At 42.7% G+C, this 19,750-nt stretch overlaps 1 protein-coding gene across 2 annotated transcripts in view; it reads left to right on the plus strand.

Annotated features, from left to right (window-relative positions):
* Nucleotides 1-19,447, plus strand: part of Rpf2 (ribosome production factor 2 homolog) — a 36,777-nt gene extending 17,330 nt beyond the window's left edge. For both annotated transcript variants that reach the window (XM_005377895.2, XM_005377896.2), the window contains 5 exons: nucleotides 887-963; nucleotides 1,386-1,485; nucleotides 6,526-6,628; nucleotides 15,777-15,921; nucleotides 17,917-19,447. In XM_005377895.2, coding sequence (XP_005377952.1) covers nucleotides 887-963; nucleotides 1,386-1,485; nucleotides 6,526-6,628; nucleotides 15,777-15,921; nucleotides 17,917-18,096 — 605 coding nt within the window. In that variant the 3' untranslated portion in view covers nucleotides 18,097-19,447. The remainder of the gene's footprint in view (nucleotides 1-886; nucleotides 964-1,385; nucleotides 1,486-6,525; nucleotides 6,629-15,776; nucleotides 15,922-17,916) is intronic.
* Nucleotides 19,448-19,750: the final 303 nt, after the last annotated feature.

Here is a 19,750-nt window from a genome sequence, read left to right on the forward strand (position 1 = left end):
AGTTGCTCTTTACTTTTAAGCACTTTCCTTTCGTTTCCCAATGTCTTTCATACTTCCTAACTTTTATTCACTCTTTCAAGTGAGAAGTCCAAATTAAAACCACACTGAGATTCCTCTTACTCCAGAAAGAATGGCTATCTTCAAGAGCCAAGGGGCTATAGGGAACAAAGAACCGTTTTTTATTGTTGGTGAGGGTATACTGTACAACCATTATAGAAATCAGTTTGGAGATTCCACAAAATAAAAATAGAAATTCCATTTGACTCAGCTATCCCCCTTTTAAGGTATCTTCACAAAAGACTTAAAAGACATTATAGTGACACATACCTACCCATATATACAGCAGCACAATTCATAAGAGCTAAATTTTTTAAGTGCTTATATATCCATCAACCGATGAATGGATAAAGAAAATGTGTATAGACACAGTGGAATATTGCTGTGCCATAAAGAAGGATAGATGTGAATCATTTGTTGGGAAATGGGTCTACTGTGAGGTCATACTGTTAAGTAAATCAGACACAGAAGTATAAGTATTGCATAGCTTCTCTTATATGGGAAACCAATATATAAATAAATGCAAAATAAAAGACAATAGAAGATGAGGAGGTGGTTCTTTGGCATATGGGAAGGGAACTGAAAGACAGAGGAAAATGTGATTTAAAAATAGCAGGAGGACTGTGAAGTGCTGTGTGCATGCACCGGGTAGTCCCTAGAGGGGAATGGGTCCGAGAGATCCAGGGAAGGAAAGAGGAGGGCTTAAAAAAAGAACTAAGAAGTGTTGTGTACATTTACCACCTTCCCACGGTGAGTGTAATCATCATGTATGACAAACCCATACCAATAACAGTAAAGATATGTGCTTAAAAATGGATTTTCCTTTTAGGTCGTATGTATGACTACCACGTGCTGGATATGATTGAATTAGGTATTGAGAAATTTGTGTCTCTAAAAGATATTAAGGTAAGGTACTGATTATAAAGGTAGAATTATTTTGTGATTTTTTTTTGACCAATTGTAGTATCTTGTGGTACTGATATTGATACATTGTTTTGGTGTGGGTGTGGTGCTGGGGACTGAACCAAGGCCTCAGGCATATTAGGTAAGTGCTCTATGACTTGAGCCACACCCTCAGCATCAAATTGCATCTCTGTACTTAAGTCTGAAACTCACCATTTGCAAGCATTGTTTTAGAGCAGTTAATAAAAATGGGAACATATATTACTGTATATATGTGTTCATTGCCTTGAAGTCTGTGGGGCCAAGGCCGTGTAGTTCAGTGGGTAGTGTTTGTCTGGCATGAGGAGAGCCTGGGTTCAGTCTCGGGGAGAAAAGCCTATAAACTGTAGGTTTCGATGATTATGATTTTTTTTCCCACTTCATAGAACAGTAAATGTCCTGAGGGAACAAAACCCCTGTTAATATTCGCTGGCGATGATTTTGACATGACAGAGGACTACAGAAGACTAAAGAGTCTTCTCATCGGTAAGTACTGCAACGTTCCTTGTCTCAGGTAGGCAGCCTAAGAGTGCTGCGGGTGCCACTTTACCCCACTTCACTCTGAGAGTAAAGGTTTTTCTTTCTCCTCCTTTTTTTTTTAAATCTTTTTTCTATTTTTCATTCTCTTTAATTTTACTAGCAACAAAGAAAGTGCTTAATTATCAGAGTTAAAGGGATTGCTACACTCTGTAGATGACAGTTTTGGTGCCAATAATAACTAAAATATTATTATCCTATTAATTTAGTGTTTTATACTTTTTAAATGCATTCTTGTATTGATGTCTTGTCATTAATGACATCATTCAGTTTAGGGAATTGAAGTTAAAATTTTCATATTTTTGTACATTATCCATTTTGAACTCCAAAGACCTGAGTTTGATACACCTTTCATGGTATAACTGCCCTTGGTTTCTTTCATCTCCATCAAAAGTGGCGTATGTTACGCACATTCCTGTTGTCTTATGACACCCTTTTCAGTGTGTATTTTACAAAATACTGTGTTTCATAATGGCACTGTCGTGCGTACTCATATAACATTTTGATAAAGTCCATTCCCCTCTGCTGCACTCTCCCCCCTTTCTTTTTTTTTCTTTTTTTTGGTACCAGGAATCGAACTCAGGACCTTGCGCTTGCCAGGCAGGCACTTAGGCTGCTGAGCTGTATCCCCGGCTCCCTCCCCTCTTTCTTATTCCCTTTCTCCTATGTAACAATAGTTTCTCTTGTGTTTGCATGTCCAAAGCTTCCTGTGTGCACATGTGCGTGTGCAGGGTGCTGGAGGCTTGTGCCCAAGGCTGCCTCCTGCATGCTAGGAAGTGTTCTCCCCTGAGCTCTATTCCCAGCTGTCTGGTGTCTCACTTGCCCAGTTTCTGCCATCCTCTGGGTTTTAGGTCAAGCTTCTTTTCCAGGAGACCCTCTGTGACCTCCCTGGCTCTTCCTGTTCATTGTCGTTGCCCTTGGTGCCCAGCATTGGCTGGGTACTTTATATTGAGTGCTTCATTCTCACGAGGACCTGTCAGGTCATTTTTGTTTTTGTTTTTGTTCTTTTCTTTGGTTTGGTTTTTTTCCGGTACTGGGAATCGAACTCAGCGACCTTGCACTTGCCAGGCAGGCGCTGTGCCGCTGAGCTAAATCCCCAGCCCCTGTCTGGTCATTTTATAGACGACTTACACTTTTTTTGGCAGGTGTTGAGGGGGCAAGGGGAATTTCCCCAGGGCTTTGCACATGCTGAGCGAGCATTCTGCCTCTGTGCTGTGCCACCAGCCCCACCTGTATTTTCTGTGAATTAGATCTGTACAGGAGGAGTAGTGACAAGTATTCTTTCACTGTTATCTTCCCCAGATTATCAAGGGTATTTTTCAGTCTGATTTGTCCACAAGATACTGTTGTTTGTCCTCCGATGGTTCATGTTTTCTGCCTAGGTGCCTCCCCTCCCCGCTTCCCCGTGTAACTAATGTCATTGAGAGAGAGTTCAAATTTGTTAAAACAAACACTGCTTCTTTGAGCTGGTTAAGCCCTGGTGTCTCACTCTGTGCGTCCACTAGGTGGCAGGAGCAACCGCATAATGCAGCGTGAAGGGGGCCTGAAAACCAGAGGGAGGGGGACGAGGTTCCACCAGGGCGTAGAGGGAAGTCAGGCTTTAAGTACAAATGTGAGGACGACTCTGTGTTTGCGTGTATTCAGACATACGTGAGCATTTAATGAAGAGCGTGTGTGCTAAGAACTGTGTCAGTAGGTGATTTCGTCCGTGTGTGAGCATCGTGTTTACACAAACAGCTGGGGCATCACTAGGTGATCACGTTCTGTGTGTGGTCCTTGGTGGCCGAAATGACCTTGTCTGGTGTGTGGCGGTGTCATAGACTGAATAGTAGATCAGCGGGGAAAGAAGTTAATCAAGGTCCTTCTAGGGAGTTTCTTTTCTGCTTTCTTCAATACTATACTACATAGATTTGTATAATAAATTTTTTGGGTCCCCCCACATAATAAAATTTATATGGGAACTACTTTTCACTTTTAGTTTCATTTTTTTCTTTTCTGGTTGTTTTTTTTTTTTTTTTTTTTTTTGTTTTTTTTTTTTTTTTCTGGTACTGGGAATTGAATTCATGACCTCCCGCTTGCCAGGCAGGCACTGTGCCTCTGAGCTAAATCCCCAGCCCCTCTTTTCTGGTTTTTTGAAACAGGGTCTAGCTATCTAGTTCAGGCTGATCTTGAGTTCACTGGATATCCCAGGCTGGCCTTGAACTTGCGGCAGTCCTCCTGCCTCAGCCTCCTAAGTGCTAGGAATACAAGCATGTGCCACTACGCACCACCCCCCAAACTTTTTTTTTGGTTCTTTGAAACATGGTCTTGCTACCTAGTTCAGGTTGTCTTAAACTCAGTGTGTAGCACAAGCTGGCCTTGAACTCATAAGTATCCATATCCTCTTGCCTCAACCTCCCAAATTCTGGGATTACAGGGATTTGCCACCACATCTGGGGGAACTCCTTTTTTTTTTCTTTCTTGGTTTTTTTGAGACAGGGTCTTGCTTTATAGTTTAGGCTGCCCTTGAACTCACTATATAGCCCAGGCTGGCCTTGAACTTGTGATGATTCTCCTACCTCAGCCTCCTAAGCACTGGGATTATAGGCATGTGCCACCAAGCTGCATGTTTCCTTTTTATCTATTTTTTTGTGTGCTTAATAGAAAATCAGTATGTAACTATTTTTAGATTCAGCCTATCCTAATTTTCTTTTCTTTTCTTTTCTTTTTAGTGTTGAGGGTCAAAACCAAGCCCACACACATGCTAGGCCCATACTACTGAGTGGCACTAGGCACTACATCTCCAGTTATCTTTATTTTTATTTATTTATTTATTTTTTTAGTGTGACTTTCTTGTCTATAAAGATGATAATAAATGTCATAATTTTTTATTTTATCAAATGCTGCTAAAAGACCTACTATTTGGCCAAGCGTGATGGCACACACCTGTAATCCTAGCACTCAGGAGGGTGAGGCAGGAGAGTTGCCACGATTTTGAAGCTAGCCTGAGCTACATAGTAAGTTCAGAGCCATCCTACACTACAAACTAAGACCTTGTCTCAAAGGGACCAAAAAGGGGAAAAAGACCTACTGTTTACCTGACCAGATTGCTTTTTCTTCATCGCCTTTATTTACATCAGTGGTCATAGCTGTATCAGTTGTTACTATTTTTTTTTTTTAACCTTTCTCATTTCTTACTCCATTTGGAAAGTATGCAGTAGTGAAAATAACCACTATAGGTCAGGATAGGTAATTTATTAAATTTAATCTTCTCTACTGTCTCAGAGATAGTGGAACTCGTGTTTTCCTTTATGTTTGTTTTGGTTTGTTTTTTTGAGATAGGGTCTTGCTATGCAGTTCAAGCTGGCCTCAAACTTTCAGTGATCCTCCTGTCTCAGTGTCCCACGTGCTAGGATTATAGGCATGTGCCACCACCGCCCGCTGAACAAGTTCTCTTGGGCTGACAAAATACACCATTGTCTTGGTGGCTTAAGCTGTGTACTTCCTCATAGTTCCAGAGGCTGAGGACCAAGATGTAGGTTCCTGTCATTTGTGTTTTCTGACGTGAGCTCGCTTCCTGTCTTCAGATGGCTGTCTTTTCACTTCTTCCTCCCAGGGCCTGTCATTGATGGGTGCCTTGGGGGAGAGAGTGAACAAGCGTCCTTCTGTTTTTTCTTGTGAGGACTCCTGTGGATTAGAGCCTCCCTTATGAGTGCATTTAAACCTAATTACTTCCTTAGAGGCCCCATTCATAGTACATCCACACACAGCTAGAGACGAGCTCAGTGGTGGAGCCTGTCTCGCTTGCCCAGGTGGTCCTGGTGCATAACATCTGCCTTTTTACTTTATCCATCATCCTGCCTGCCTGCCTGCCATCCGTGTATCTGTCAATCCGTCTATCAGTCAGTCAGTCAATCTCTGTCAAGACAGTGTCTTGCTATGTAGTTTAGGCTCGTTCTGAACTCACTGTGTAGCCCAAGCTGGCCTCAGACTTGGGATGATCTTTCTGCCTCCCAAGTGCTGTAATCACAGGTGTGCCCTGTCACACTTGGCTTCATCCTGGTCTTTTAGGAGTTTTTTTATTACTTAAGTCATGGATACATTTTAGGTATACATAATAGTCACATTCATTATAGGGAATTTATACCTGTACATGGGATAACTTGATCGTTTTTTAAATTTCTGTGCTCCTCCCCTCCCTTCAACCCTTCCTCCTCTCCTTATTTATGAAAGCTGTTTCCATTTTTTCCTTTTCTCATTTTATTTTCTTTTCCTTCTTTCCTTTCCCCTTCCCATTTCCTTCCCTCCCTAGTTCCCCTTCCCATTTGAACATTTTCTTCCTATTTTACATTTTACTCTACAATCTAGTATACATTTTGTTCCTTATTTACACCTTCGGTTTCTCACACCAGAGAAATAGTGCAATATTTATACGTGTGTGTTCGATTTATTTCATGTAAAAGTGTGGTGTCAGGGTACGTCTATTTAGCTAGAAATGTTTTGAGCTTACCCTTCACTATGGCAAGGTAGTACTCCATCGTAAAAGAAAATCACATCTGCTTTATCCATTCATCGTTTGCTGGGCATTTGGGCTGTTTACATCCTGCCCTTTTAGCCCAGGTATTTTAGTCAGCGTTCTGCATTTAGATACATTTTAATTCCTTACTCCTCGGACTCATCGTGCACCTTGCGCTGGTCCTGGACTGATGACGTGCCTGTCTGCAGGCTACAGTTTAATACCATGATTTACATTCTCTTGTAAAGTTAACAGATGTGGTAAATGTGATGATCCTGTGCTGAGCAATGGCTTAAAAGTATCACATGTGAAACACTGTCAGTGAACCGAGTACAAAAATAAAGTCCTGAGATTAAATAATCTGTGAGCTGTTTGCCCACTTTTTACGTGAATATTGACGCAAAATAGGACACTGAGAATGCGCCACTTCATAACAGAATCTTAAAAATGTGTTGAGCTTTTGTTTTGTTTTAACAACTTACGTGTGCTTTTAGATTTCTTCAGAGGCCCCACAGTGGCGAATATCCGCCTGGCTGGGCTGGAGTATGTTCTGCACTTCACTGCTCTGAACGGGAAGGTTTACTTTCGCAGCTATAAGTAAGTGCCCTTCCTGCCGCGTGTTGCTTCCCCTCGGGGCTGGTGTTTTGTGTGACCGCGTGACAGAACTCGGTCTTGGAGTCGGTTGGTGCGTGGGGAGAGCTTGTGGATCGGCAGTAGCAGCAGCCCGGTGCATTTCCTGCTTTGCAGTTCCCCTGCTGACTTTGCCCCCGCAGTGCTGCTTTTCCGGGGTCCCAGAGCACCTGCTGTTGCGCACTCCGAGGTAGGGACACGAACTGAGAATGCATCTCCCTGGCTTTATGAATTAACTCTGTTCTTGACCAGGTTTCGAGCGCCAAGCCACAGCTCAGGCCAGCAAAACAAATCTCAGAACCCTATAACTTCGAGTCTGGTTTGTTTTTTTTTTAAATTCCTTTTAATGGTGTCTTTGAGACAGGGTTTTGCTAGGTAGTTTAGGGTGGTCTTGAGCTCAGTGGGCAGCCAAGGTTGGCCCTGAACTCAGGAAGATCCTAGGTTCATGTTACCCTCTCCCTCCAGCCCAGCTTTTTACCCAACCCCACCACTCCATAAATACAAATCCTAACAAACAGATTGTTTTTGTTAGAGAGTTGAAACGCAGTAGTTGTGCCTTTAGAAATAAGGACACCTTTTCTCTGTTTTAAAGCGACAGTATTTGTGTGGGTTGTTAGACCCACATTGTCCTGGAGACTGTGTGGACGGGCCCGCTCTGCGCCCTGCCTGCCCAGCTTGGTGCAGTGAGTTCAGGGCTGACGGGCATCGTGAGCGATGCACTGCAGCCTGTGGGCAGCGGCTTGGTGCTCACGTGTCTTCTCTGTGGAGCACTGCTGTGTGACCCTCTGTGTCCAGCCTTTTATCCAGCGGTTGGTGGGCTTTTGTGGCGGTGGGGTTGAACCCAGGCGTTCCACTGAACCACATCTGGGACTTTTTTCACTTTTATGTTGAGGTAGGGTCTTGTCCAGGGACCCAGGCTGAGCTTAAACTTGCTGTACTTCTGCCTCGGGCTCCCCGCTGGGACTGTGGGCGTGTGCTGTCGTACCCACCGATGGTGGAATTTTTTATTTGAGCACGAAATCTTGCTGTGTTGCCCAAGTTGGCCCAAAGTCCTGGGTTCACGTGATTTTCTCACTTCAGCCTCCCCAGTTATGGAACTGCAGGCGCCCCTGTGCCCAGCTCCACATACATGATTTTAAAGGCTGTTTTTCTTCACAGTGGAATATGTGGCTGACTAGCTTGTGTCCAGTGACTATCCAAATGAAACAATATTACTTTTTTCAGTTCATAATTTCTTTTTCTCTTCCTTCCTTCCTCCCTTCCTTTCTCTCTCCTTCCTTCTTCCTTTCTGTCTTTTTGAGATAGGATTTTGGTCTGTAGTTTTAGCCAGCCTTAAACTCACTTTGTAGCCCAGGCTAGCCTCAAACTCGCCACAATCCTCCTGCTTCAGCCTCCCGAGTGTTGAGTTGCCAGCTTGTGCCACCATGCCTGGCTTAATTAATAATTTTTATTTTACTCTCAACTATTTTGTCAAAAGATGCTCAGTTTGTTTCATGGTATGATTAGTACCATTTTTGTTTTTCATTTCATTAACAGTAAAATAATAAGGCAAAAGGCAATAGACTACCCAGTGATTATAAAATGTAATTAGGAGTATGATGACCAGTTTTAGCTAGTTAAGACTAGAACATCCTGAAGTGTGTTGTTTGCATTTCCTCATTTGATTTTGGAGTTTCAGGAGTATATTGGGGGCTGGAGGGTGTAACAGTGTTAGAGCTCACACTTAGAATGTATGAGGGCCTGAGTTCACCCCCTCAAAGTGTATTACCCTATAGTGTAGACGAGTGCTATTTAGAAAATTAGAAATGATGTAAGATCATTAACATAGAAAAATTAACATTACAACATGATCAAAATTTTATGTTAAAGTTATAATTTAAGAATGACAAAAAGTTACTTTAAATGTGGAGATTCCAGATATGAAGGAACTAGAAATACATTTTTAAAAATCTTTGAGAGTAAGAATGAATAGTAATAATTGCCTCAAACTTTCATAGTGAATAGTTTTGGTTTTTTTTTTTTTTTTCATAGTGAATAGTTTTGCAGAAAACATTTATACCTGGTCTTATATTTAGTGAAAATTTAGCTTTTTGAAGAAATGCAGAACAGGGATGCATAGAGGGAAAGGGGAAGTAAAATTGATTAAAGTGGGGTGTGTGTATGTACTGATTCCCCAAGCTAAGTATACTTACCATGTATTGCAAACATTATTAAAAAAAAAGAAATTCAGAGACACTAAAACAAACCAGGCAGAAAATTTTAACATCAGATTTCAGAACAAGGGTAAATTAGCAGTGTAACTGTATACGTCCACTGTAGAATGGGACAACTAAGATAACCTTGAGGTTAGTGTGATAGCTCTCATAATGGGAACCGAGAACCCTGGTATGGAATTTTAATTGCAGATATGCCACATGTGTCCTGTAGTACCTGTTAGCCACTGATCTGAAATAGGAAATAGTGCACTGAAGAGTGGGGTGCTACTGGGAAGAATCTTTAAACCTGTGCCTCAGTAGCTTCAGCGGCCCCCACTGAGCCCCAGCTCTGCGGGTGTGAAGGAGGGGTGGTCCCAGGGCTCGGCCCTGTCTGGGAGCCCCTTCACTGACTCCTGCCTACCACTTCCCAGAGCCTGCTTCTCCTGCACAGTGTCAGGGTACCACTGAGATAATGCAGCAGTTCTCCTAAAAGGGAGACGGTGCTGATACAGCTGGGACTATGCCTGCGCAGTGTGGCCCACTGCACTCGATCGCACTCCCTGGGCAGTGCTGTGGTGTCCTTGCTCTCATACAGCAAGTTAGGCCTTAGGCGACTTGCACAAGGTAGAAGTTAATGTTCATATCCGTGTTTATGAAGGCTAATGAGGCTTTTAAGTGGCTTTGTGCTTCTTGGACGAGAGGAATTCTGAACATGAAGTTATGGTACTATAAATTTTGACATACTCTTTTAGTGGATATAGTTCTACTGACTTCTTCCTGTACATTCGTGGTCATTAATTCCTCGTGTTTGAATACTCTATTCCTTAGGAAATTGTATTCACTACAGAGTCAGAAGCATCTGTATGAAGCAGAATCTTTAGTAATGCCACATATGCCTTTGCTAAGGCGTTGATTAGGTTTTATGGGGAGAAATATGCCGAACAGGAAGTACTGACTTACCTAAAGAAGTAAATACAGTCTTCAATAAGGGAGTTCACTTAATGAAAATTGCCAGCCAAATATAAGAGGGAGAAAACCAGGAAATTAAAAGTTATACAAGAGTAATGATGTCAGTCTTTCTCAGAAAATAAGCAAATATTTAAATATGTTGAGAATTTATGTGGAAACTACAGTTGGCCCAGCCACAGCCTCCACCCATCCAAAAGGAAGAGACCGGGTTCTGTGTGTCTTTGTGGCTCTGCATTTATGCCACACTTGTCTTGCGGCACTGAAGGTTTCTTCTGATTTCAAGCTTAGTGGGGGTGACAGTAAGCCCGGTTAGGGTGTGAAGGGGATGTTAGGCACGTGACATAGATGCTTGGCCAGACGCAGGAAGACTTGGCGTTGAAGTGTCTGTCTCTAGAAAACAGTGCAGTGTATGTGACAGGGTGGGAGTGAGGAAAATAGATTTCATTTGGGTTATTTTTTATTATGATTCAGTGTATAATGTTTTCTGTTTTGTTTAACAAGATCCCTCAGATCACTTAAAAGTTCTCTATTAATACATTTCTCTGTGTGAAGAAGTAGACACGCTATTCTTAAAGGACTAACAGTTGAAGACTAACATTAAAGAAGAGCAAATCCCACACTTGGCTGAAGCAGGAGAATTGTGTGTTCAAGGTCAGCCTGGGTTCGTAGTGAGGCCCTAAGGGAAAAGGAAAGCAAACCCATTTTCTTGAAGAATGTATATTATATATTTTAAAAGAGAAATCTCAGTGTATTTCAGATATTGAGCTGGGCCATCAGCAGGTGGGTGGTATACAAAGGAAGAGGGCCTGGGCATGGTGGCACACGCCTGTCATCTCAGCTTCCCAATCCTGCTGCCTCAGTCTCCAGAGTGCTGGGATTGCACACATGCACCACCAGGCCCGGCAACCCTGATAACTTTAGCTTCGAAAGTATTTTCTCCTATAGTGGGTCTGACTCGGGTATTTTCTTAGGTCACTTTTGAAAGCACTGTGAAGCATAGCCTAAGGGCTTCATTTCCCTGTATGTCCTCTGTCAAATTCCATTGTAATATTCATTTTTAACTTTTATTTATTTATTTTGAGACAAGGTCTTGCTGTGTAATTGAGACTGGTCTTAAACTCACTGTGTAGCCCAGGCTGGCCTTAGATTTGCGGCAGTCTTGCTGCCTCAACCTCCCGAGTGCTAGGGTTACAAGTGTGCACCACCAAGCCAGGCTCAATTTATCTTTTAACATTAGTGTAGAGTTCATTGTTGTAACATTTTGGCTGTTTGTGTGTCCTAGAGGGTCTGTTCTGCCTTTCCGTTGGGTATTAGCGACCATATTTGGTGGAGCGTAGTGGTTGTGACTCCCTGTGACCCGCAGCCGTGCCTGCGTGGGTGGTGGTGGGTGTCGCTCTCTACCTGCGGGGCCCAGAGGGCTTTCAGTGAACACTGGCGCAGTCGCCTCAGCTCTCTGGTGTTTGCCCTCTTCCGGGTCTTTTCCGTGGGCCTTTGCTTTTCTGTCCTCTTCTTTCAACTCACACTGTGGCCTTTGGCTGAAAGGGCTAATGTTTTCACACGTAAACATTGTTCTTCAGCCAGTCGGCCCTTCTTCCCTTTGGAGACCAGGTTGCTGTGACAAGTTGGACAGAAACTCCAGGTCTTGCAGTTGTTCTGTGATAGCAGTCGCAAAAGTAATCTCCCAGGCTTTCCTCTGCCTCCTGCATCAGCTGCCGGCTCTACCTCCCTCCCTCAGATCTTTCAGGTCTAGAGCTAGTTGGATTTAGTGTCCAGAAAGTTGGGGTTTCTATTAAGATTTTTTCATTTTAATCTATTCAAGTCATTAAGCCCTATGCTATATGGAAAAGCTAATTCTGAATGGGTTGATTTAATTTTTATGTTCTTAGTGAATTTGTTAATCTTACAAACATGCTGTTTCAAGAACTCAGTTAAAATTATTTAATTCTTGTGATGTTGGAGATGAAACTCACAGCCTGATGCTTGCTAAGCACATGCTGTGTCACTGAGCTATATCCCCAAATTATTTTTTTCTTTTTGTGTGTGTGTGTTTTTGTTTTGTTTGAGACAGGGTCTCACTCACTATGTAGTTCAAATTGGCTTTGAACTCATGGCAATCCTCCTGCCTTAGCCTCCTGAGTGCTAGATTTATAAGTGTGCACCATCACACCCAGCCCGAAATTATTTTTATATTTATGCAAATCTGTAAGTGAGATGAAAAAGTCAATTAAATTTTATTTTCTGAAAAGTTTTCTCACCTCCTGTTTCTCAGCAATATAGTACAATTTTATCTTTGAATTTTTAAAAATAATGCAAAGGATACAATTGGATTGAATTTGTAAAGTGTTTAAGAAGCTTGCCTTTCCTAAATGTTTTCATTTCATGGTTCATTTTTTTTTGGCTTTGTTTTGAGGTGAGGTTTCAGTGCGTTGCCCAGGCTTGTCTTAAATTGCTCAAGTGATCTTCCTACTGCAGACACGTGAGCAGCTGAGCTTTCAGGCATGTGCCACTGTGCCCCACCTCTTCTGAATTTTTTTTAATGTAGTTGGATGCACTGGTATTTGGTACATTTATATATTTATGATTGCTGTCTCTTTTGTTGGATTTTTCCCTTAACAAATACGTAGTGAACTTCTTTGTCTCTCCTGATCAGTCTTGGCTTGAAGTTTACTTTGTCTGAAAATAGAATAGCTCCCCCTGCTTTTTTCTGGGTTCCTGTTTCATCAAGTATTGTTTTCCATCCTTTAATTTTCAGTCTATGGATTTCTTTCTGAGTTAAATGGGTTTCTTGTATGCAGGCCCCATATTGTAGGATCTTGTTTCTTGATCCATTCTGCCAATCTGTTTCTTTTGATTGGTAAATTGAGACCATTTACATTGATGGTTAAAACTGATACGTATTGATTTATCCTTGTCATATTATTTTCCTGTTGTTGGTACCCTTTGTTTCCCTGCTGTTTAATTGCTTGCCTGGCCTGGTGGATTCATTCTATTAGGATTTATGAAATTGTCAGCTTCATTGTATCTTTCTAGACTATTCTTCAGAACTTTTTGGAGCGCTAGTTTGGAGGTCTTAAATTTTTTCAGATGTTCTTTACCATGGAAGCGTGTTATTTCTCCATCAATTTTGAAAGATAATTTTGCAGGTACATCAATCTGGGTTGGAGGTTTTCTTTTAGGGCTTGAAATACTTCACTTCATTCTCTCTTTGACTTAAGGGTTTGTGTTGAGAAGTCTGCAGTGATTCTGATGGGTTTTCCTTTATAGGTGATTTGGTTTTTTTTCTCTTGACAGCTTTTAATAGTCAGTTCTTGTGTTGAATTTCTGTAGTCTTGACTGTTACATGCCTTGGTGTAGTATTTTTCTGACCATGGCTAATTAGAGTTCTGTATGCTTCTGTATCTCACATTCTTTTTCTGTGTTTGAGAGGTTTTTTGCTTTTACTTCTGTGAACAAGTTTTTTATGACCTTTGTGCTAGCTTTTGATTTTCTCATTGATTCCAATTAATCTTATGTTCTTTATATCATCTAGCAACTGTTGGATTGATTTTTTTCATGGTCCCTTTTTTTTTTTTTTTTGAGACAGGGTTTCACTATGCAGTTCAGGCTGGATTTAAACTTACACCGATCTTCCTGCCTCAGCCTCCCAAGTGCTGGGATTACTGGGATTATGTGTGTGTGCCTCCCTGGCCTGCCACCCCTTGCTATTTTTAAGAAGTCTTTCATTTGATGATTGCTAACCACAACCCTCTCTTCTAGGTCTAATATTCTGTCTTCACATTGGTTGATTCTACTGTGTATAGTTTCAGTAGAATTTTTAATCTGGATATCTGTTTGAATCCATTTTATGGAATCCAGTTCTTCCTGATATTGGATAGTCATGGTTTCCATCACTTTCCTGAGTGCCTCTATTTTTTTTTTTTTTTTGTCTGTGTCTACTCCGGATTCACTAACCATGTGCTTCATATGGTCATCATCTCTTTTGCTGTGTAATTATTTTTGACTTGTTTTTTCTCATCTTTCACGATCAGATGATCAGGCACAGTCATCTCTGTAATGTCTGCTGCTACCATTTTTAAAAGCTCAGCTGGGAGGCTTTTGATTTCTTACACTTCTTTATCCCCTGGATTTGCCTTGGGTGAGCTGGAGGTCTGGGGTTACATCTTGCTTCTGTGTTTTTCATTTTCTATTTTTCTAGTTTGTTTTCTGCATTGATGCATATAAATTGCTTATTACTAGTATCAGGAACTCTTTAGGAAATGACTACTTTTCAGAGCTGTCTTCTAGATTTAACTGACTTGGCTTTTGAGTCTGTCCTGAGATCCTGCCTTTTCAATTTATTAGGGATGTCTGTTTTGCCTAGCACTCAGTTCTTTGGTGCTGGACATGGTATTGTTTATGACCCCCAGACCATGTTGGTATTGGCATACAAAGAAGAACAACTGATCATATCAACTATGTCACCTTGGCTAAAGTAGCACAGTCAGCAATAACAATACCATCAAGCACAGTCTAGCAAATGACAAACCATGATAACCGTTCATTTGCCCCCCTTTATCTGTAGGTACAAGATTCATGACTATGTGATAAAATCTAAAACAAATCAAGCTGGAGCATGGTGGCACACACCTGTAATCCCAGCACTCGTGGGTGGCTGAGGCAGGAGGATTGCTGTGAGTCTGAAGTCAGCCTGGGCTACGTAAGTGAGATCTAGGCCAGCCTACACTACACAGCGAGACATCTCAAAAGAATAAATAAAATTATATATAGTAAATATCCACTCAATAGGGTGATTTTGCCCTCTGGAGAAAATTTAAAAGGGATAAGAGGAGAAAGTAGAGAAATAAAAGACAGAAAAATTAGAAGCAAGGCTGAAAGATACAGAAAGATTACTCAGGCTTTGGGAAACTGAAGAAGACGTGCAGGAAGGAAGGAAGGTAACACAAAACCAAGGATGAAAAAAACTAACAAAACACAAACACGAAGAACAATAACAGTAAAAAAAGAAAATACTTCTTTGTGATTTCAGGTCTGTAGTTATCCTCTGGGGTCTACAGTTTTGTGGTAGTGTCCAACTCAGGGCATGTCTGTGTAGTCGCTGGTAGACAGAGCCCAGACCCAAGCGGAATGATCCCAGCAAGCCTGCAGTTGGATCAGGGTGGGGTGCTGTTTCTCACGTTTTTGTCTGGTGTTCTGTTTTGCTTTGCTTTTGGTGTCAGGAACCAGGGTATTGAACTAAGGACCTCACACTTGCCAGGCAGGGGCTGTGCCACTGAGCTGTATCCCTGGCCCTCTGGTGCTTTCACCTCCACAGAAATTCAGGCCGCTCCTGGCCTCTGGTTGTGGGGCTGGGCCCTGGGTTGTTTAGCCTGCAACACTCTGGGTGTCTCTGCCCTGCACATCTTCTGTAGTTGTCCCTCACCCTGTCACGTGGGATTTCAACACTAGGAGCCCTGAGGTGAAACCAACCCGTGGTTGTTGCGAGCCCCTGGTTCAGTTGACTCCTCCAGATGGCGCCTGGCCGAGCATTCCCCAGGGGACGCAGCAGAGGCTTGGGCTGTAGTCACTCGCCAGCTGCCATAGCCCGCGGCATCCACTTCTCCGTTCCCCTGATGTGCTTCCCCCTAGAGGCCTCTGGAGTCGCCTGTGCTCACTGTGTCTCTGGAGGTCTGATCCTCTCTCTGTGAGCCAGGAGCCATAAAAAGTGCAGTTTGCTCCCTCTTTTCTCAGTGTTGAGTTGTCTCTTCACCTTCCCTGGGGCTTCCAATGTTCTCTTCAGAGACTTTCTGGGTCCCTGGGATCCACCCTTTTCTGAATAAACTTTGTGTCACTATAAAATGCCGTGAACAGTAATATTTTGAGGGAGGACTTCTGTTCTTGTTTTTGGGGGAGGACTTTTGTAAAAGTCACAATACCGTGTGTTTCTTTTTTTTTTTTTTTTCTATTTTATAAAGGTTGCTCTTGAAGAAATCCGGCTGCAGAACACCACGGATTGAGTTGGAAGAGATGGGGCCGTCGCTGGATCTGGTTCTGAGGAGGACACACCTGGCTTCAGATGACCTTTATAAGCTATCCATGAAAATGCCAAAAGCTCTCAAGGTACATGACCTGTGGCTCAGGGCCGTACTTAAAGGACACACACAGAGATCAATTAAATAGATGAAACTAGACTGTCAGGGCCAGAAAAGGAAAAAGAACCGAATGAACCAGTCATAAAGGAGAATAAAAAGCCATCAGGTTTGATGAGAACTTTCTGGTAGCCAAGACTGCTATTTTCAGCAAAAACCTGCACTGGGCCTTGTGGAGACTGGAGGTTTAGAGCATAGAGTACGTAAAGCATATGTGCATAAATTACATTTCAAGTTTTTTGTTTGGTTTTGTGAGATCCTTCACTGTGTAACCCACACTAGACTTGAACTCCTTATCTTCCTGCCTCAGCCTCCTGAGTGGTAGAATTGATACAGGAGGAAAATGTAACTCCCTGAGCTGGGGCTATAGCTCAGTGGTAGAGTGCTTGCCTGCCATGCATATGGCCCTGAGTTCAGTTCCCAGTACCACACAAACAAAACAGGACAAAAAAAATGTAACACCCAACCTGCTAGATGTCAGAAATGGGAAGTTGATGTTCCCCAAAGTCAATGAATTCTAAGGAATAGTGGAGGTGAAGCGTAGGAAAATTGACTGGAGAATAAGAATACCTCCTGAGAGACAGGTCTCAAATGGGTTGCCAATGAGCCCACTTCTCTGAGAAAGTGATATAGAGCAAAATCACAAGGTGGGTACAATATGGGTCAAACTGTAGTCATCCATAAAGATTACAAGTATAGCCACTTGGCTAATGTTGATCCAGTGTTAGCAAGGGCATATGGGTGACATCATTAACCTTGGTCAATAATTATAGTTTTGGTCTTGTTTTTGGTCTTAGTCTTAGTAGCCTTAGTCTTAGTAGTCCTAGTAGTTTTAATCTTGATGGGTGAAAGAGGGTGGCCAGTCCCTAATGAGATAATGGTTTATTTATATGGGGAAATCTCAAAAAAGTGGTACAAGTAATCTCAAACTTTACCCCTCAGGGAAGTATGTAAATCTAGCCATTGCTCTGGGCTCTGGGAATGGTGGCTCATTCTTGTAATCCCAGCACTCAGGAGGCTGAGGCAGGAGGATTGCCCTGAGTTTGAGGTCAGCCTGAGCTGCACAGTGAGGGCAAGGCCTGCCTAAACTGCATAACGAGACCCTATATCAGCAAACCGAAAAACAAACAAAAAAAGAAATGTAGCCATTGTGGCTTTAATCTTCTCCAGATGGGCCTCCAGCCACAATTTGATTTGTTCTCATCTTCTGCACTGACTCCCTCAAGGGCCCAGCCCTGCCTGACTGCTTATAGTACTTTTCCCTAACTTAGCTGTCTATAGTAGAGTTACAGGTATGCACAACTGCATCAGGCCATGTTCTGATGTTTATGGTGTTTGTGGTAGTGAGGATTGAGCCTAGGACCTTCACACTGAGCTGTATCCCTAACCTGTTTTTACCCTAACCTGTTTTCATTCTGAGATAAGGTCTGGCTAAATTGTGCAGGCTGAACTTGGACTTGTTAGTTAGAGCCATTTTTCTGGCATGTTTTGACTTTTGAATGACTTTAAAATAGTGTGGTAGTGCATACCGCCTGTAATCCCTGCACAGTGAGTTCAAGACTAGCCCAGGCTACATAGGGAGACAGTGTCTCCTAGTCACAATTCCTTAAACTTACTAAAAAGAGGAAATTCTTCTGATACATGACATTGGTTAGTGTAGTCTATATTCTTGCTTCTCACAGTTTTTCTAGGAATTGCTACACTTGATCTCAGCCAAAAGGCCAAGAAGCGGTTATCTAGGAATTGTTAGAAACAGAATATTTGACCTATTAGGATCCCGAGGAGATCTGTACGCTTGCTTGGGTTTGAGGAGGTAAATGTGTAGGGCTACACACTTTGTCATTCAGAAGGGTCCTCACTGATGATGAGAGTTGTACATTAGATTTTTTTACTAGTTAATGTACTAGACATGTGGTTAAAAATAGATGTATATAAAAAATATTAACTCCCCACCCTTGTTTTATAGCCAAAGAAGAAGAAAAATATGTCCCAGGATACTTTTGGTACAACTTATGGAAGGATTCATATGCAGAAACAAGACCTAAGCAAACTACAAACCAGGAAAATGAAGGGATTAAAGAAGCGACCTGCAGAAAGGCTAACAGAAGACCAGGAGAAAAAGTCAAAGAGAATTAAAAACAATTAATAGAATTTAACCAGCGACTACAGTTTTATTGTAATCTATTTACTACAGGAATCAAGCTTCAATGCACTTCAGTTTCTTAAAAGACTTTATTGTAAATTTTTATAACAGTAACTTGCTATCCGTTGTTGTGAATAGTAATGTACCAGTGTTAGCTTAAGCTTGTTACGGGCTCTGTCGGGTCCTGGAGTGCCATTTTCTCATCCTCCTCGTGTAACATCCCCGCCCTCCCCGGACTCCTGCCTTGCTAGGCCTGCGGGGAGGAGGACCTCCACTACCACTGGGGTTGAGTTTTGGAGCAGTTAGTGATTAGACAAAGGGGGAAAGCCACGCAGAGCAGAAGTGACTCAAGGGAGCCACGCAAACCTCTGAGCCACCTGGAAAGCTAGCCCTCACGTCCAGGTGCATCTGCGTCCAGCTTTTGTTTTTTGCTTCTCGATTATTTTGCCTGAAGTCCTACCAGTTAAGAGAGTTGACACTTTCAGCTTTGTGTGTTAAATTGTAGATCTCAGGGATGTGCAGTCCTGGTCAGGACGCACTGCCATAGTATTATTTAGAGAGACTCTGGCCTGGGGACGAGCTCAGTGTGGAGCACTCGCGCAGTATGTGCCGGGCCCTGGGTTCCGTCCCCACACCACCTGGAAGAAAGATTCTGCTCTAGGTGCATCCCCATGGCCCTTCACCGAGAGAAAGGAATCCTTGATGCGGTAGAAATGAGAAAGAACAGGAAAGTGTTAAGGCGCAGAGCACTTTAAGGAACTGGCTGGCCCTCAGCCAGCTCCTCACCCTGTGTGGGAGGACCATCCCTCTGCCTGGGGAAATGGCAGCCACGTTCGACTCTCTCCTGCTGGTGTCAGTTTTTGCAGGTGGTAAGTTTAGGTTCCTTGTCTGAGGTGTTTGAAGGGAGCTCCTTTATTCAGTGAAGCTGGTTATGTTGGAAAGAAGCGTAGCGATGTAATCCATACTTTTATGTGGTGTGGAGACACAGTTCCGTTTCCTTGTCCTACCTTTGTGCCTGTGCAAGCAGGCACTTCGAGCTTGCCCAGCTGCTGGACGTCAGATAATACATATATTATCTCTGGTCATGGTCTCTGCTGAGATACGCAGCAAAGGCTGGAGCCTCAGTTTACCTTCTGTGTCCTCTCCCTTCTGTCGTGAACACATTCCCTTGCCGTACTTCTCCCTGTTCTTTTCAAGGTGGGGGCTAGAGTCCCCAGGAAAACAAGGGTACTGATGTCCCTCGTGCATACTTTTATAAATGACTATGCATTTTGTTGAAGAATTTAACAGCCTTCTTTCTGAAGCGGTTTTCATTTTATGTCTGTGTGAAGGAAAAACTAAAATATTTTGCTTTCTGCTGTCTGCAAGTAAATGGACAATGGCTGGGGAGGAAGGAAGCCATGAGAGGGGCGTCAGGAACTAAGGGAGCAGCTCTGCAGTGCTTCACCTGACCGACCCAGCCATTGCCAGTGGAGGCCACGAAGAGCAGTGGGTCCTTCCCAGCCCGCCGTGTATGAGACCCTGCCCTGCTTTGACACCTCCATCGGGAAAACCTGCCCTAGCACCTGATGGTAGCTTCATCTAGGCTTAAGGCACATACAGCTGTGTGTTCTGTAGGTGGAATGTTGAGAGTATTTTAGACAATAATCCTCTTTAT

The sequence above is a fragment of the Chinchilla lanigera genome, unplaced genomic scaffold, assembly GCF_000276665.1.
Source record: "Chinchilla lanigera isolate Chin_1 unplaced genomic scaffold, ChiLan1.0 scaffold00010, whole genome shotgun sequence".
In the NCBI taxonomy this organism is placed as follows: Eukaryota; Metazoa; Chordata; class Mammalia; order Rodentia; family Chinchillidae; genus Chinchilla; species Chinchilla lanigera.